Below are 20,104 nucleotides of genomic sequence, written 5' to 3'. Positions count from 1 at the left end.
CAGAAAAAATACACCAATATTTAGTAGATCCTCCTTTTCCAGAAATAACAGCCTCTAAAGGCTTCCCATAGCTTCCAATGAGAATCTGGATTCTGGTTGAAGGTATTTTGGACCATTCTTCTTGACAAAACATCTCCAGTTCAGTCAGGTCTGTTGGTTTCCGAGCACGGACAGCCCACTTAAAATCACACCACAGATTTTCAATAATATTCAGGTCTGGGGACTGAGATGGCCATTCCAGAACATTGTACTTGTTCCTCTGCACGAATGCCTTAATAGTTTTTTAGCAGTGTTTAGGGTCGTTGTCTTGTTGAAAGATCCAGCCCCGGGGCAACTTCAACTTTGTCACAGATTCATGATTCATCAGCAGATTCTCACGAATCTGTTCATATTGACTGGAATCCATGTGACCCTCAACTTTAACAAGATTAGTAGCTTGAATGTTCGACTGGGCTGGTCCAGTCGAAGATTCAAGCTTCTCTACTATGGAAAACCACTTGGACAACTGAGAGCCTTCACAGAAACTTTTACAAGATTCCCAGTCCCTGCACTGGCCACACCGCCCCACAGCATGATGGAACCACCTCCAAATTTTACTGTAGGTAGCAAGTGTTTTTCTTGGAATGCTGCATTCTTTTTCAGCCATGCATACTGCCCCTTATGTCCAAATAACTCAATTTTAGTTTCATCAGTCCACACCACCTTATTCTAAAATGAAGCTGGCTTGTCCAAATGTGCTTTAGCATACCTCAAGTGACTCTGTTTGTGGCATGTACGCAGAAAAAGGCTTCCTCTGCATTACAGGATCTCCTTGTGCAAAATGCGCTGTATAGTGAACGATGCACAAAGACACTATCTGCAGCAAGATCATGTTGTAGGTCGACTATGACTGGTTCTCACCATCCTTCAGCTTTTCTGAGATTTTCTTGGCCTGCCACTTCGGGTTTTAACTAGTACTGTGCCTGCAGTCTTCCATTTCCTCACTATGTTCCTCACAGTGGAAACTGACAGCTGAAATCTCTGAGATAGCGTTTTGTATCCTCCCCTGAACCATGATGTTGAATAATCTTTGTTTTCAGGTCATTTGAGATTTCTTTAAAGGCTCCCATGTTGCCACTCATAAGAGATGCAAGAGGGGAAACATTTGCAAATGGCCACCTAATATCCTTTCTCATGATTGGATTCACCTGTGTACGAGGTCAAGGGTCAATGAGCTTATCAAACCAATTTTGTGTTCCAATAATGCTAAATATATTCAAATTGATAAAATGACAAGGGTGCCCAAATTTATGCACCTGGCCAATTTTCTTTAATTATTGCACACTTTCTGTAAATACTAGAAACTTCATTTCACTTCTCAAATATCAGTGTGTTCGTCTGCTATATGATATATTTAACCGAAATTTTCTGATCCAGACAACCATTGATTTATAATTTATAAAATCATGAAAATTATCAGGGGTGCCCAAACTTTTGCATACAACTGTATACAGCTTCAGGGTTGTCATGGGTGTCTTGGTGGCTTTCCTCACCAGTTACACGGTCACACTGCCTAGCGTGAGCCGTATTCAGTAACTTGAAAAGGTTCATGTATCAAACCCGACGATGAAAAAACTGGTTGCAGAAGTGACCATTTACTTACGGGCTCTGAAAATGGACAGACTGTGTATAAAAATGAATGTAATTCCTTTTTTTGTTAAAAACCCTTAAAGCTAAAAGTCTATACTACAAGCACAACTTGATTGTTTCACTTAACTCTATTGTGTTGGTGTACACCGAAATTATTTTTGAAAATGTCCAAATATTATGGACCTATATCTATTGAAAAACTTTGGGAAACCTCAAACTCCTATTACGCTTAACTTGTCCCAATTTGCTGTAAGATCCGCTGCGTGTACAGTATGTCACGAGGGCGTCAGTCTGGTTGTTGCCGGAGTCTTATCACGATGAATTCTGACCCTGTTGTTGTAGCTGTCACATTCAAACAGGGTGCTACCTGCATACCTGCATGTTGGACTAAGGTAAAGGTTACACAGCGGTGCAAGCTGCTTCCTGAGGCAGCACATAACGTAAAGCGCGTCAGAATGTGCAGCTTCAGACATTTACGTAAGGGTCCTTTAATCCCTCCCTGCAGTGAGCCGATCATTTCAAGCTGATTTCTGTCCATGCTGAGAGAACGGCTGTGAGCGGCCCTTCAAGCCAGCCAGGGTTTGTATGTTTCCAGGGCCGGCCCAAGCCTTTATGGGGCCTTAAGCAGAATTTCATTTGGGGGCCCCCCTACCATCACCTCAGCACCAGATGCCTCATTATTCCATAGGCTACACTGTTATGTGTGTAACATACCCACAGTCATTAGCATTATTGGTAATTATCTTACATCAGACAGGTGTCATTCTTGTTTTTAACCTTAAATGGGTAGCAAACTCATAAATATGTTTTAATTAACTTCTACATACAGAGTGATGTATAAGTATGGCTCATTAATTTAACTATTTGAAAGTAACATCAGCAGGCAGGAGACTGCATTTATAGTAAACACGTTAAATAGTTTAATTTCTTTCAGATGTGCAATGGTGTGCAAAATGTTCAATATCCAAATACAAAATAGAATAAAATGACATTCACATTATCTTACAGAAAATAAAGTTGTAATCAAAATTAAATACAATACTTAATCTCCAAAATGAACATAGAAATCCACAACATAACGTTTGTGCATAGCAATGCTCAAACATTGCACTGGGGGCTATTGCTTTAACTTTGGCCTGCAAACCATTGAGAGCTGAGCAACTTTTCCCCACCTTTTGCACCAAATTAATCTGAGGAGTTGAGCTGCCCTGCTGTTTAACTCTAAGTTTTTCTTCGTAAGTAAGACTATCAAATGGCTTCGCCAAAATCCAGTCCACAACATTCAAATTGTCTGCCATTATGTGCAGCTCGCTACCTAGCTAGCTCGCTACCTAGCTAGCTCGCTACCTAGCTAGCTCGCTACCTAGCTAGCTCGCTACCTAGCTAGCTCGCTACCTAGCTAGCTCGCTACCTAGCTAGCTCGCTACCTAGCTAGCTCGCTACCTAGCTAGCTCGCTACCTAGCTAGCTCGCTACCTAGCTAGCTCGCTAGCTGGGCCTGACGCGAGGCTAGTGTGAAGTGTATCCGCCTGTGAGCGCTTTGTGACGGTGGAGGAGCTCAGCAGCACCCGCTGCTCGGTAGGGACAGAAACTGTGATAGAAGAAAGGGTGATAGAAGTCAGTCTCCAAACACAAGCAGCTACAAAAAAAAAAAAAAAACCCCACCAGAAATAGAAGCTCGATTTGTCGGTAGTCATTTTTAACAAAGAAAATGCCACTACGAGGTTTAGGAAAGTCTCCGGTTCAGCTCAGAACACAATGAAAATGCTCCCACGGATGTTTACATCAAAAGACCGCTGATTCGCTCATTTCGCTGTCAATCAAAAAGGGATTCAGCCTCAGACAGATCATCCAATCATCATGCAGAAGCTGAGCGTCCGGGCCAGCCGAGGCCAGCCCACTGCCCCATAGACCCCCAGACACACTGAGCGTACGATGGGCGGGACAAAGCCCAGCCTTTATCCAATGACTCGTCTCGTTTCGCTGCGATGCCCAGTGTGTGATCAGGACTTCATCATCAACGCAATACCTGTTTAGTTATATGGTCAAATATTTCACATCTTCCCATTTAGTCCTCCTGACCCTGACAGCACCTTTCACTTTAACTGTCATCATGCTGTGCAGTAAATATTTTGGATTGATCAGAGTGTCTGGATATCCAGACTCACAGAGGTCACCATTAGAAATCAAACCTAAAAAACAACCACATCCACTCATGTTCGCGTCTGCAGTGATGGGCTGCGCTGTCAGCAATCAGATCATCATCCCTCAGTCAACAAACACACCAGTTACGGTGAGTTACATCTACACTACAATTATCTTACGACTGCAATCTGTCTGCTAAATGTTATTTAGCTCATCAATCTGATGAAAATTAAAAAATCTACAAGTTATCCTGGCAGAGGAGGCCAGTCAGAAGCTTCCCTTTATTCCAGTTAAAGCTTTATGACATCATAAGACAAGAAAACTATAGAATGATAAGCAAGAAAACCAGAAAACTTGTTTCCTGATATTAAATAAGTTGAGTTCCACATACATAAAGGCTACATCTGTCTGTTTGTCTGTCCAGGATAAACTCCCAAACTATAATATCTAGCCCTAAAAACTATATATATATATATTCTGAATACTCATGACATGGGGAACAAACTGGTACCATTTTTTTAAAAGTTGAACTGAAAATTACTCCCAAAATAGTCGGCTGTGGGTATGACCAGGCAGATTCAAATTTCCAGCCCTGTGTATGTGTTGGCCATCTCTGTTTATTTAATCCCTTTCTTCAGCTACTTTATGTTCTCAACTGTTAAGCACCTGACTGTCCTGCACAACCCAGTCTGCCTTCCTGTCTGAATACATTCATTTTATGTTTGTAAAATTGCAATGTAAAAACAGTGAAATACACCACTACCTCAATTTTGGTTAATTGATATTTAGATTTACTGTACCTACCTTTGTGTGTAATTTGTTATAAATTTGATTGTAAAACAAAGTCTGCATAAAGGACTTCAAATGTGTTTGTCTTTTAACCAAGTATTTCCACTTAGTTTGGGGAGTCCACCTCTTATAGTTCTGCTGGGACAAACTTTAGCTCATTAACTATTATATTTATAAGACATCAGCATTACAAAAACAAATGTTGGGCAATTGTTTGATTAAAATGATTGGCATTTGGCTTATGTCTAAAACAGGTTAACCCGGGCAGCGCCGGGTACCCCAGCTAGTATGAAATAAAAGGAGAAATATTGGGGCAGATTTGTATCACCACTGCAATCCATTTGATAACCATTTTTGGCAGAAGTAATAACGGGTGCATAAACCCTTTAGACAAACACAATGTTACTGACCTCCAACATTATGAGAACTAAATACTGCAGAAAAATAGGAAAAATCTGACAAAATCCCTGGTAAAATCCAATAACAGGTACTTGTTGAAAGACACGACTACAAACATCACACTTTGACCCTGTGGTTTCACACTCAGTTATCATTCTACCACTTTTGATAAATAATCCTGATTGCCAAGTGTTGACTTTTCTAATGAGCTTCCATGTGTGACACACTGATTCAACCCCCGCGTCATCGTCAACAGCAAATAATGTTTGGCGTTTAATCAAAACACATTGTTCCTCTGCTGAATTTTACAAAAGGTTCCCAGAAGTCTCATCAGTGTGGCTCTTTTAGTTGTAATGCAGTAAAACTGAGGTCTATTTTTGGAGACGGAACAACAGGACATCTTTCACCACTCGTGGTGTTGCTACCTTTGACAGAGGATGTAAACAGGCAGTGAATTAGCAGCGACGATGGAGATGGTATTGTGACACGTACATGGCAGGAAAACAATTTGTGATATTTTCTACCTGTGCGTGCGGAGCTGTGAACACACTGTGAAATGGTCAGTCCTGGTGTTTTTCCATCAGAGTGTGAGAACCTTGCCAGATCAAAAGCACAATCGTTCTGTTTTTAAAACAACAGGATATTCCATTCGCCTCTTTTCCCTCTGCTTCCTAACGTGTTCGGTGATCTTCATTTTGGAACACGGAGAACTGATTCTCCAAGAACATTTTGCCTTCTTTAAGCACATGAAACGCCAAATAACCTCCACATTGCTGCCGTGTATGCCGTATGCAATTCCAGATGTACATAGATGTATCTGGTCGATCTGGTGAAACCCTACGTGCCGGCCTGGGCTTAAATTTTTAAGTCAAGACTTAAAACCTATTTTTATTCTCTTTCTTATGAATATTTTTTTTATCTGTTTTATTCTTTTACTTCTGTTTTAAATATCTATTTGAATTTTTATTTATTTATTTGTTTTAGTTTTTATGTTGAACTGTTCTGTGTGAGGCGCCTTGAGACAGCTTTTGTTGTGATTTGGCACTTTATAAACTGATTAAATTGAATTGAATTAAAATTGGGATGGGAACTTTTTATCGATATCTATGCCTTTTAACATTTCTGCTTATCAGTCCGATTCCTTTTAGATTCCCAGCTGATTCCCAATCAATTTCCTTGTGTGAAAAAAATGTCGGCCTACACAGGTATTTCAATGTCAAAGCAGCCGTTTCCCTCATTACTAGATGCAGATTTTGATGTCATGATTCCAGAGGTGACATCATGAAATGTATGTTTTTGAAACACACAAGCGTCAGAATAACACACCAGACTTCCATACATCTATTTTCTATACCTGATTACTCCAGTTATGGGTCACAGAGCGCTGGAGCCTATCCTAGCAGTCATATGGCATAAGGCAGGGTTACTCCCTGGACAGGATGCCTGTTCTGACGTATGTCTTTTGCTTTTATTTTGGCGGGTAGCCTCTTAAGTTTGAACAGGATGTGATGTCACCCCTGTTGGTCCTTTGTAGTAGTGCGCGCGCGCATAAAGGCAGAAAATTCTCCGATGGCTTGCATGTGTTAATCAGGGTGTTTGAGTTCATGAAAGGCATTCTCTGTGAGTATACAATAAATAAGTCTTAAGGTTTTACATAAATAAGATGTGTTTAAAGGTAATTTCATGAGGTTAAAAACAAACTTTACAAGTTATTTACAACTTACAAGCTATGCTAACATGTGGTTCTTTTAAGTGCATCTGGTTAGCATTAGCATATACAAACGTGGTTGCTGTTTTTCTGTGCATTTCCACTCATGTATACTGTATTGTGTCATTACAGTTTCACACCTGCCATATAAAGAACAGTCTAAACCCATCCTGGTGTCAGTGACTTATTGTGTGGAGGTGTTTAACTCCTGGATAGTAGAGCTGGGTTCTACGAGGCCAGTACAATGCCAGTTTATCGCAGGGCCACACACCAGACTCGAAAAGAGGACTTAATGTCTGAGGCATATGATTCTGATGAATTGAAAGATTTTAAACTGGTTCTCAAGTGGTTCTCTTTCAGAGGAGCCTCTTCAGCCACAGACTGCTCCTTCCCAAGTGCAGGACCAACAGACTGAAAAACTCCTTTGTCCCTCAGGACATCAGACTGTACAACCCCTGACTCAGGAGGAGGAAGAGTAACAGGAAGACAGAGGATGGGAAGGAGAGGAACAGTAGTAGCCAGTAAACCAGTATTGATCAGTATGTCTGGTATTTACATTTGCAAATGTTTTTTTTTACTTTCACTTTTGATACTCTGTGTGCTTCTTTCCCTGTGTGCTGCTATACAATGCTGCTGGAACCTCAGTTTCCCCGAGGGAGTCTTCCCAAGGTCTCAAAGTTCTGTCTAGTCTAATCTAATCTAATCCAGTTTTCCATTGGAAGAGACAAGCAGCAACATTCTGTGTTGGAAGCAAACACGTTAACCACTTGTGACACACTGCTGACCCATGAAGCCAAAACTCTTGGGTTTATTTTTGATCTCATGATCCCACCTTGCCCATTAACACATGAGAGAAACTAGAAACCCTATAGGCAGGGTTTAGGTGTTTTTTTGGGGGGGTGTCTGACTGTGTGTGTGTGTGTGTGTGACAGAGGGGTTGCCACATACATACGCTATAATCATTATTGTATGGTGATCAAGATTTTTGCTTTTTCACTGATCGTAATCAAAATCAAATCACTTTCTTCCACTAACAGGCCCAATGCACCAATCAAGACTGATCAAAATCAGATTCTGCAACATACATATAAACACAGAGCAACTCTGGTGGTTTTGCCAGTTAACACTCCTTTCATACTCTGAAATAAAAAGTACATGAGCTTCATTTTATAGCAAAGCTGTGGCATATTTTGATAGAAAACACCCTTCTGCGCATATATTAATTATGAATAGGACTGAAACCTTTCTTTCAAATTTGCATAATTTCAAATATTACTCGAGGGAGGTCTATCTGAATGCTGGTCATCATGGGATCAGTATATTCATTTCATTTGTTACAGCAACTAAATAACATAAATCACCCAAAGGTGCTTCACAAGCGCCTTCAGGCGGCCCAGAGGAAGCACATTACAGCGGTAAGCTGTGCTAATAGAGCTCAATGTATGGCTCCTGGGTCTTTCCTGGGGCATGAGGCTTGACAATCGTAGAAGAGATCATATCACTGCCATAATCTGTCAAGCATATTTCTGTCGGTGTTTCGGGTAGGACGGGGAGCACTGACTGTCTTCATTCAGGGATTTTTATGGCCATGTTATCCTATTGGAAAAGGCATTTTTCAGAATTTTATTGTCCATGCACTTTTTCTTCTTGACATGTTTCCTTGTCCCTGGAGCACCTCTGTGGCTCTATGAAATGTTCTTTATAGCAGACAATAGCTTTGTATGTTTGACAGATGGATTACTTCATAGGACAGATGATATCTCTTGATAAATGTGTGTCTAGGGAGCGGTGGAACGCGAAGCTCTGGATCTAAGTTGAGCACTGCAATGAGTGTCAGTATCGAAAGAATTGAAGATTTGATGGTGGCAAAGTTGTTCATGCACTTGGTTTGAGTGCGGAAGGTTCCCGGTTCGAATCCCACCCCTGCCACATTTCTCCATGTAATGTGGAGTTGTGTCAGGAAGGGCATACAGCGTAAAACTTGTGCCAATTCAACATGCAGATCCACCTTGGATTTGCCATGGCGACCCCGAGTGCAAACGAGGGAGCAGCCAAAGGGACTTACTGAACTGGCATTGGACAAACTCATACAAGTATTATGGAATTGTCTCGAGTCTTAGATGTTAACCACCAGTCCATGTCCACCTCTCAAAGGTAACCATCTGTCTGAAGCAGCCCTATGAATTATAGGCGTGCTGTCAGCCTCAACACCAAGGTGAATGTATGCTGAATCATACCCAGAGAAATGCACCAGATAACCAAAATGACATAACTGAAGTTCCTTCCATGTGATACTCCTCATCTGAGTTTCCCTACATATAACTGCTTGTTTCACACAAAGTCACTCCAGTGGTACCCAAGGATCTTCCAAAGAGACCTAGACATCCAGTCATCACCTTAAGTCAGTGGCGAGCACCCAATTCTCACAATTCAGTAATGGGCCTTTCACACTGAATACATCAGGCCAATCTGTCAACGCCTTCCAATCCGTCGGATGCGTTTCCAATGCGTCCGATGTGTTCAGTGTGAAAGGCCCATAAGACAGGAAGCACATATCATTTATCGGTATCATCAAACACCTCTGCCCAGCAACCTCATGACTCCAGAAACTCTTCCCAGATGTCTCTAGATCTCAAAGGTCAAGGACCTAGAGACATGAATGCAGTGCTAAGCAGATGTCTCTACGAGTTTGATCATTTCACTGCATACAGATACACTTTAGATGACCGAGTCCAGGAAGTCACTGAAAGCCTGGAACGTGAGAACGTACTAAAGCTTTACATAGCGGCAAAAAGTTGTCTTCAGCTCATCACAGTCTTGGCCTTATTTATTTTGTTCTGAATCTATTTACCTTAAGCAGATGTATGTTTTTCAATCCTGGTCCTTGGGACCCAAAGTACTGCATGTTTTCGGTTTCTCAATATGTCAAATCAGGTGTGTTCAAATGTTGAGATAGCTGTTGATCGGCTGAACACACCTAAATGAGCTAATCTGGTCTGAGTAGATTAGGGACCAAGGGAAACTGTACAGTACTTTACATCCTGAAGACCAGGATGGGAAAACTCTGCTTTCAGTAGAAGTCACTCCTTACCCATGTGGGTAATAAAACCGTTTACCAAGGTATAATGATCCTGTTCAGGTTTACATTGAGTGTTATATTTTAAAATGCATTACACAACAAGATGGGCAACGGTGGTACAACAGTTAATAACTGAAACTATATTTGTACTAGAGCTCTGTGAAATTTTATTGCAGCTGCATTCATGGTAAATATCACCAGGTGGTGATATTGCTTCATTTCAAGAACCTCTGGGTGTATTGATGATGACCAACCTGTTGCTTATAGTAGCAGATAAAAATCCAGATGATGTTGCCATTTTCTTGCTAGTTTACTTTTGAAGGTATTCATTATGGAGACCACAAAAAAATGAAATCACTCAGACTTGGTGGATGTTGCACTCATCTAGTCCAGGGGTCACCAACCCTGCTCCTGGAGATCAGCTGCCCTGCATGCTTCCCGTGTCTACCGGCTGTAACTACAGGTAAATGGTAGGTAGACTGCATTTCTATTGTGCTTTTCCATCAGAGCAGTTTACAGTAATGCCCCACATTCAATCAATCAATTTCAATTCAATCAATTTTTTTTTTTATATAGCGCCAAATCACAACAAACAGTTGCCCCAAGGCGCTTTATATTGTAAGGCAAGGCCATACAATAATGATGTAAAACCCCAACGGTCAAAACGACCCCCTGTGAGCAAGCACTTGGCTACAGTGGGAAGGAAAAACTCCCTTTTAACAGGAAGAAACCTCCAGCAGAACCAGGCTCAGGGAGGGGCAGTCTTCTGCTGGGACTGGTTGGGGCTGAGGGAGAGAACCAGGAAAAAGACATGCTGTGGAGGGGAGCAGAGATCGATCACTAATGATTAAATGCAGAGTGGTGCATACAGAGCAAAAAGAGAAAGAAACAGTGCATCATGGGAACCCCCCAGCAGTCTACGTCTATAGCAGCATAACTAAGGGATGGTTCAGGGGCACCTGATCCAGCCCTAACTATAAGCTTTAGCAAAAGGAAAGTTTTAAGCCTAATCTTAAAAGTAGAGAGGGTGTCTGTCTCCCTGATCTGAATTGGGAGCTGGTTCCACAGGAGAGGAGCCTGAAAGCTGAAGGCTCTGCCTCCCATTCTACTCCTACAAACCCTAGGAACTACAAGTAAGCCCGCAGTCTGAGAGCGAAGCGCTCTATTGGGGTGATATGGTACTACGAGGTCCCTAAGATAAGATGGGACCTGATTATTCAAAACCTTATAAGTAAGAAGAAGAATTTTAAATTCTATTCTAGAATTAACAGGAAGCCAATGAAGAGAGGCCAATATGGGTGAGATATGCTCTCTCCTTCTAGTCCCCGTCAGCACTCTAGCTGCAGCATTTTGAATTAACTGAAGGCTTTTTAGGGAACTTTTAGGACAACCTGATAATAATGAATTACAATAGTCCAGCCTAGAGGAAATAAATGCATGAATTAGTTTTTCAGCATCACTCTGAGACAAGACCTTTCTGATTTTAGAGATATTGCGTAAATGCAAAAAAGCAGTCCTACATATTTGTTTAATATGCGCTTTGAATGACATATCCTGATCAAAAATGACTCCAAGATTTCTCACAGTATTACTAGAGGTCAGGGTAATGCCATCCAGAGTAAGGATCTGGTTAGACACCATGTTTCTAAGATTTGTGGGGCCAAGAACAATAACTTCAGTTTTATCTGAGTTTAAAAGCAGGAAATTAGAGGTCATCCATGTCTTTATGTCTGTAAGACAATCCTGCAGTTTAGCTAATTGGTGTGTGTCCTCTGGCTTCATGGATAGATAAAGCTGGGCATCATCTGCGTAACAATGAAAATTTAAGCAATACCGTCTAATAATACTGCCTAAGGGAAGCATATATAAAGTGAATAAAATTGGTCCTAGCACAGAACCTTGTGGAACTCCATAATTAACTTTAGTCTGTGAAGAAGATTCCCCATTTACATGAACAAATTGTAATCTATTAGACAAATATGATTCAAACCACCGCAGCGCAGTGCCTTTAATACCTATGGCATGCTCTAATCTCTGTAATAAAATTTTATGGTCAACAGTATCAAAAGCAGCACTGAGGTCTAACAGAACAAGCACAGAGATGAGTCCACTGTCCGAGGCCATAAGAAGATCATTTGTAACCTTCACTAATGCTGTTTCTGTACTATGATGAATTCTAAAACCTGACTGAAACTCTTCAAATAGACCATTCCTCTGCAGATGATCAGTTAGCTGTTTTACAACTACCCTTTCAAGAATTTTTGAGAGAAAAGGAAGGTTGGAGATTGGCCTATAATTAGCTAAGATAGCTGGGTCAAGTGATGGCTTTTTAAGTAATGGTTTAATTACTGCCACCTTAAAAGCCTGTGGTACATAGCCAACTAACAAAGATAGATTGATCATATTTAAGATCGAAGCATTAAATAATGGTAGGGCTTCCTTGAGCAGCCTGGTAGGAATGGGGTCTAATAAACATGTTGATGGTTTGGATGAAGTAACTAATGAAAATAACTCAGACAGAACAATCGGAGAGATTCACACACACACACACACATACACACACAAGGGCAGTCACTTGGGGATTAAGGGCCTTTGCCAAGGGCTTTCAGTGATTTTTTTTCCGGTCTAACGGGGATTTGAACAGCGGATCCTCTGGTCTCAAGCCCACCGGTTTTGCCTCCCACAAGTAATTAGTGAAGTCTAGTGTTTCCTAATGCTTAATTGGATGAGCCCACCTGACTTTGGTAATTAGGACATGGAGGGCAGGTGCTTTCCAGAAGCAGGGTTGGTAACCCTTGGACTAGATGAGTGCAACATCCACCAAGTCTAGGGCTCAAACCAAGGGTTTGATATCTGCTTGGGTGGTTGCCATACAGGCCCTTCAAGGCAGTTCTGTGGTGTGGATGCAATGAAGTGTGGCACCAGCACGTTTCCAGACTTTACTTTGTTGTATTTAGGTATTTACACGTTGGCAACTTGCAAGTGGCAAGACGGTCCAGATAACGGAGATGACAGAATCCATGAACTCATCCAATAAACCTGGCCGTGGCTGCGGCTATAGACCCGTATCTACAGAGACCATTCTAAAGATATGGAGGGTGTCTTACTGACCAATCAGAATGTGCAAATATGTCCATACCCATACCATATGCAGCTAAAGGTCCAGCAAGGCTTCAAAACTCATCCGTACATTGTCCATATCTTCAGTGAACACCGTGCTAAAGATACGGAAGGTGTCTTACCGACCAATCAGAATGTGCAAATATGTCCGTACCCGTACCATATGCGACTAAAGGTCCGGCAAGGCTTCAAAACTCATCCGTGCATGTCCGTATCTTCAGTGAACCTCGGTCTGTACCTTTAGCAGTCCCGCAGAAGATATGGATGTACGTATCCTTAGCCACTTTGAATAAACCTAGGTTAATTTTACCCGGTTCTTATCATAATACTGTTCCTTACATAGTACAAAATCAAACTATTTCTAAATTTAAATTTATTCAAAGTCACAGTGAAAAGCAGGCCTGGGTTCTGAAGAACTTCTCTCTCGCAGGAGATCCATCCATTTAGAACCTCAAACAAAGGATGAAAACAGTTTTTAGAAAAGAAAACAACATGGGCGTGACAAAGGCGGACCTTATTTCACAAAATCCTTCCCTTATTGTCCCTGTGGGCACTAAAGGGCGGTCCAGTCCCGCCCATAACCCTTACAATAAAGGGACATATATAATAATTTATACTGTAACTTGAATCTCTGTTCTAAGTGATAAAACCGGCTAAATCCTGTTCGACATGCACATTTAGACAAATAAAGACTAAAATTTATACTAAACTAAGAATAAACCATTTAAGTAAAGTGATTACGTAATACCAAAAGAAATAGCAAAATAATCACACAATATATCTAACACCTACATATTGACAAATCTTGCTTCTATCTGCTGATGAAACATTTCCTCTCCCTCAAGGGATCAACAGTACGTTTTCTGACAGTGCAATTATGTTCATACTCCTTAATGAAAGTAATCGCATTGTGGAATCCAAGAAAACTCCAGTCCGGGTTTTTCCTTCAAACCCATCTGGCTCCCTGGCAGAGTTTGTTACTGGCTGGGGGAAGACGAAGGGGATCCTGCAGGAGTATGAGACCTGTACAATCTACCTCTGTCTGTGGAAGAAGAAAAAGGCTAAACAACTTTTAAAACTTTACTATCTTACTCTTTCGGAGAGGAACTTTGAGGCGACAGCAGGCAGCTGAACACAGCCCGGAGTGTTTGATTTCCACGCCACCACTCACCGGACGAGAGCGGAGTTACGCCGGAGTGTGTCAGGACTCCGACACACTCTGTGCTTTGGGGCTTAAACTAACGCACAAGCGCAAGAAAAACCGTGTTTTCTACTCACTGGAGGATATTATTTCCCTCCCACTAAAGACAATAAACTGCTCCAAAATTCCTCCGAGTTCAAGAGACTTTCATGCGCGGGTGTAGCCAAGCTTTTCTTCTGACTTTGTTTTTTTTTTTTTAAATATTATTAGAAAGCGAATTAAAAGCGTGTAACCCTGTGTGAATATGCTTGAAAGTTGACCGAGAGGATTTGCACAACAGAAACTTGACGTGTGGCCTGGACTGGAGGATTTAGCCAGCTAAGCGAGCTAGCTGTTTGCTAGCGTGCGCTCGACAAACAAGTTTCTTTTTACTGTTCTGTCGATTCTGGCACGTTATTATTATTTTATTTTAACCTGCTAATTTACCCAAGCGGTACATCCAAAGAAATAAACCAACAAATAGCCGTCACCCGCCCCGTGTGTTTGTCAACAGTGGTTCTCCGTGAGGTGGCTAGCAGTGTTAGCTTGTGTGTTTGAGCGTACACGTTGGACTCGTTCCTCCGCCCATCTTCGGGATGTCTATTGTTATTTTTGTTTACTTGTTGGCCCACGCCGCACAAGAAAACCGAGCTCTTGAAGGCATTTCTTGTCTCATTTGACCAGCCCTCGCCGAGGATTATTCTGTACTTTGTCCGGAATTGTGCTGAAATACCCGAAGTCAGTGATGCGGATCCGTACTGCCTGTTTGGGTTTGTTTGTGGCCGCTGTCTGCTTTGTAGTGAGCTGTCACCGAGCCAGCGGAGAGAGTAAGTCATTTTCAACATCACTTTTATCTAAATTTATAAATGAATGTTTAAATAAGTAGGGTGATTTCATCTTAAAAGACAATTTCAAGTCAAAACACCCCGCGTGAGACGCTTCCACATAAACAGCTGCAGTCAGGACACTACACACGTAAACAGGCTCCACACAGTTCTTTTCACATTCGATTGATGTTTTATTAAGCAAAAAATATAAAACATTCACTGCGATTTCTGAACTGAGGTTCTTTGCAACTTTTACCATTTAAAATGTGTATATTGATTTTTATGTATTTATGGTGACTGTTTTCTGACTTTTTATAGTTGAACATTTAATTTTAAAAGAATATGTAATATTAAGGTGCTGATTTTGATCGAGTACCGTAACAGGATGTCTCAATAATGTATAATTTAAAAAAAAAAATACTACATTTGAATTCTTGGTATATGAGCAGAAACAATTGCATAAAAATAATCAAGTATTTTATTAATCTGTTAAATGGTTTCAGTCGTTTATCAACAAAAATGCCAAGCACTGACTAGGTATAGTTTCTTTTAATTGTGCTTTTTTTAAATTTAATTTTATTCATTTTATTTACCCAGCAGGTCCAGGTTTTTATGGTCCTTTTGTTTCCTGTCTTAGTGTGCAGTTGTGAGACTTGGATGTTAACCAGTTACTATAGGGGATGCCTGGATGTCTTTGGGTACCATTGGAATTACTTTATGCAAAACGCACACGTCAGGAGACTACACCACTTGTATTATGAGGGAGTGTTAGTTCTGACATTTTTGGCAATGTGGCGCATTTCTCTGGGCATGATCCAGCACGCAGGTGCCTCAGTGTTGACGACCCCAGCTAGAGAAGGCTAAGGGGACATCTGCATTTCACCTGCTGTGTTGGATAGATGGCTACTTTTGAGAGGTGGAGATGGACTGGTTGTCTGCCCGGTTGGTTCCCTAGTGTTGTGGATGTTGGGAGGTGCAGCACCAGGGCATGCTCCCACACCAGATCTGATCTGTAAAGTGAATGGAACACGTTACAATCCCCTTAATTTATGTAGCTCTTCAACAACAGTAATGTGCTTTGCAGGATAGTAATTAAAAATAATGTAGTAGCCAGCCTTTTAACAAGTAATTTACCTTAAAAAAAAGTTTTTAGGTATATGAACACATCTTCAGTTAAAGGAGGCAGGCAAGAACACCACAAGTGTAAGCTTAAAAACCTCAAGTGGTAGACTATTCCACCACAGTGGTACATGAAAGGAAAACACTTTACCACCAGCTGCTTCCTTGTGAAACCAGCAAACACACACACAGAAGTCCCCTGTGATTGAAAAATATGCGTCGGCATACATATCTCAACCAACCCGGCTGTATATGCTGATGCATAACCAATTCAGTATGTTGTAGGTCAGTAGCAGAATTTTAAAACCTGCCATCGCCAAACAGGCAGCCAAAAAAAGAGAAGCCAATGTTGAGTTCTCACAGCATCTTTAAGTGCTTTTATTCTCTTAATATAACTGTCATTTTTTTTTTGCTAACATAGTCCTCAGATTCATGTTGGATGTGGTGTAATCTGATCATCTACCTTGCTGTTCTGAGGTTCTATTCACTTTGTGTGTTTAATTAAGATAAAAAACAAAAAAATGGCTATTGTTTGTGAAACTGTCTGGAATGGCTTTTAACTAATTGAACATATTTAGGTTTTTAAACTAATAGAGGGAGAAAATCAGTCATTTAAAAGTGTCTCTTTGGTATTTGGGAAATTAAAATAGGTATTTTTCTGCCATGTATTTTAGAATAAATTGATTAATTGTAAGAAAATTACCTGTTGAGTCTCACAAAATGTGTATAAACAAATATGAACTTTCAGTGTTAAATACACATATAAAAAATTACAGTAAAGAAAAGGCTTGTAAACATTGTACACATAATCTCCACTGGAAATTGTTTTTTTAAAAATTGACTAAAGGTGAATGAATGTGTATTTGTTTTAAAGCTCCTCCAGTACTAGGTTCAGGGATTCAATTTCTCCATCGCTACAACGGATTTTTGTCAATTGGGCTGCCTAAAATATGCCTAATATGCCTCTTTCTGCGGACAACATAACATAAAATGCACTCATAAAACCTGCTTACCTTTTATTCAAGTTGCACTTTCCATATAAATACAAAAATTCTTGATTGTTCCTGCTCAGACTGCAAATCAGAGGTGCATCCAGATGGGGGTGGGGGGTGGGGGGGGTGTTGTGGGGGAGGTTTACTTTTGAAGACATTTTTCATCCTACTACTGCTACTTATGATGATAATAATAATAATTTTGGCTTTTGACTGCTCTCTTGTTTGCACTTGGGTCACCACAGCAAATCCGCGGTGGATCTGCATGTTGAATTGGCACAAGTTTTATGCCAGATGTCCTTCCTGATGCAACTCTACATTACATGGAGAAATGTGGCAGGGGTGGGGTTTGAACCGGTATTGTGCCTTAATTGAGAGAGCGGTGTCAACTCAGAATGTGGTGCCATTTTGGTTCCAACTGCGCTGAACTACTGAATGAACCTTTTATGTCTTCAACTTCTTCTTTTTTTTAGATCATTTAACCACATACAGCAACATATTGAGGACCAGGTACTATCAAAATACACTCAACAAAAATATAAACGCAACACTTTTGGTTTTGCTCCCATTTTGTATGAGATGAACTCAAAGATCTAAAACTTTTTCCACATACACAATATCACCATTTCCCTCAAATATTGTTCACAAACCAGTCTAAATCTGTGATAGTGAGCACTTCTCCTTTGCTGAGATAATCCATCCCACCTCACAGGTGTGCCATACCAAGATGCTGATTAGACACCCTGATTAGTGCACAGGTGTGCCTTAGACTGTCCACAATAAAAGGCCACTCTGAAGGTGCAGTTTTGTTTTATTGGGGGGGGATACCAGTCAGTATCTGGTGTGACCACCATTGCCTCATGCAGTTGCAACACATCTCCTTCGCCATAGAGTTGATCAGGTTGTCAATTGTGGCCTGTGGAATGTTGGTCCACTCCTCTTCAATGGCTGTGCGAAGTTGCTGGATATTGGCAGGAACTGGTACATGCTGTCGTATACGCCGGTCCAGAGCATCCTAAACATGCTCAATGGGTGACATGTCCGGTGAGTATGCCGGCCATGCAAGAACTGGGACATTTTCAGCTTCCAAGAATTGTGTACAGATCCTTGCAACATGGGGCCGTGCATTATCCTGCTGCAACATGAGGTGATGTTCTTGGATGTATGGCACAACAATGGGCCTCAGGATCTCGTCACGGTATCTCTGTGCATTCAAAATGCCATCAATAAAATGCACCTGTGTTCTTCGTCCATAACAGACGTCTGCCCATACCATAACCCCACCGCCACCATGGGCCACTCGATCCACAACATTGACATCAGAAAACCGCTCACTCACACGACACCACACACGCTGTCTGCCATCTGCCCTGGACAGTGTGAACCGTGATTCATCCGTGAAGAGAACACCTCTCCAACGTGCCAAATGCCAGTGAATGTGAGCATTTGCCCACTCAAGTCGGTTACGACGACGAACTCGAGTCAGGTCGAGACCCCGATGAGGACGACGAGCATGCAGATGAGCTTCCCTGAGACGGTTTCTGACAGTTTGTGCAGAAATTCTTTGGTTATGCAAACCGATTGTTTCAGCAGCTGTTCGAGTGGCTGGTCTCAGACGATCTTGGAGGTGAACATGCTGGATGTGGAGGTCCTGGGCTGGTGTGGTTACACGTGGTCTGCAGTTGTGAGGCTGGTTGGATGTACTGCCAAATTCTCTGAAACGCCTTTGGAGACGGCTTATGGTAGAGAAATGAACATTCAATACACGAGCAACAGCTCTGGTTGACATTCCTGCTGTCAGCATGCCAATTGCACGCTCCCTCAAATCTTGCGACATCTGTGGCATTGTGCTGTGTGATAAAATGGCACCTTTCAGAGTGGCCTTTTATTGTGGACAGTCTAAGGCACACCTGTGCACTAATCATGGTGTCTAATCAGCATCTTGATATGGCACACCTGTGATGTGGGATGGATTATCTCAGCAAAGGAGAAGTGCTCACTATCACAGATTTAGACTGGTTTGTGAACAATATTTGAGGGAAATGGTGATATTGTGTATGTGGAAAAAGTTTTAGATCTTTGAGTTCATCTCATACAAAATGGGAGCAAAACCAAAAGTGTTGCGTTTATATTTTTGTTGAGTATAAATATAAAAATAGTTAAGATATCAAATTTACAATTTATGATGATTTATTTAATTAATTTAAAGCTTTAAAAGATTTATGCAGCTGCAGCTCTGTAACGCCGTGTCATTCAATGATGTGTGTGACAGTTTTAAAGTTTGCCGTCTCTGGATTATGCTTTATTATGGACTAATCTGACCATCTACAAGCTTTTCTTTCTACAATCATCACCTCCAAATCAAAGGTAAGCTGTCCATTTTCCTCTTTTACCGACTTCGTGCTGTAAATGTGCAGACTTTTCGGATCCATTTTTAATCAGCGTGCACACTGCAAAAAATATTATAATATGATGGCAGATGGAGCAAAACCAGAGAAGTGTCAAATCACAGCCTGTTGCGTTTGTTTTTTCATTTATCTTTCATGTCTTTTTAATAGAATGCAGTGGGTCCCAAACCTGGGGTCTAAAGTTGCACCCTAGGCTCTATAGTTATCCTAACCAGAGCTGGCATTGTATCCGAGGGCTCTCTTCAAGATAGCGATCATTCCCTTAATTGCAGACAACTGCACCTCCTGTGCGCTTGGGTGACTGGGGATTGCCTCAAGGTATTTCTTCAGGTTCTTCTTCATCAGGCCTGTTGCTCCCACCACAACTGGGATAATATTGATGTCTTTCAATCACCATGTTGTTCGTAGGTCATTTTTCAGGTCTTGGTATTTAGTGATCTTTCCCCGTTCCACTCAACGCAGGCCATAGTCATTGGGGACTGTCACATCGATGATTTAGGCTGTTTTCTCTTGCTTGTTCCAGATGACAATATCAGGTTTGATTGCACCTCCTTCGATATGTCTTCCTGCTGGGATCTCTTTGTCGTAGAAGACAGTTAGTTTTCCATTGGATGAGACTGCTGCTGGCTCGTGCTCCCAGACGTGTTCTTTGACTTCCATCTCCAGTTCCGTCCATACTTTCCAGTGGAGATATTGACAGATCTTGTTGT

General features: G+C 41.3%; 1 protein-coding gene across 1 annotated transcript in view; it reads left to right on the top strand.

Moving 5' to 3' along the window:
- Positions 1 to 14,275: 14,275 nt before the first annotated feature.
- Positions 14,276 to 20,104, top strand: part of insra (insulin receptor a) — a 105,359-nt gene continuing 99,530 nt past the window's right edge. The window contains exon 1 of the mRNA XM_034182384.1: positions 14,276 to 14,875. Within this exon, the coding sequence (XP_034038275.1) occupies positions 14,794 to 14,875 (82 nt within the window). The 5' untranslated portion in view covers positions 14,276 to 14,793. The remainder of the gene's footprint in view (positions 14,876 to 20,104) is intronic.

This window comes from Thalassophryne amazonica, chromosome 12 (genome assembly GCF_902500255.1).
Source record: "Thalassophryne amazonica chromosome 12, fThaAma1.1, whole genome shotgun sequence".
NCBI classification, from domain to species: Eukaryota; Metazoa; Chordata; class Actinopteri; order Batrachoidiformes; family Batrachoididae; genus Thalassophryne; species Thalassophryne amazonica.
This window is presented reverse-complemented; position numbering and strand designations above follow the sequence as displayed.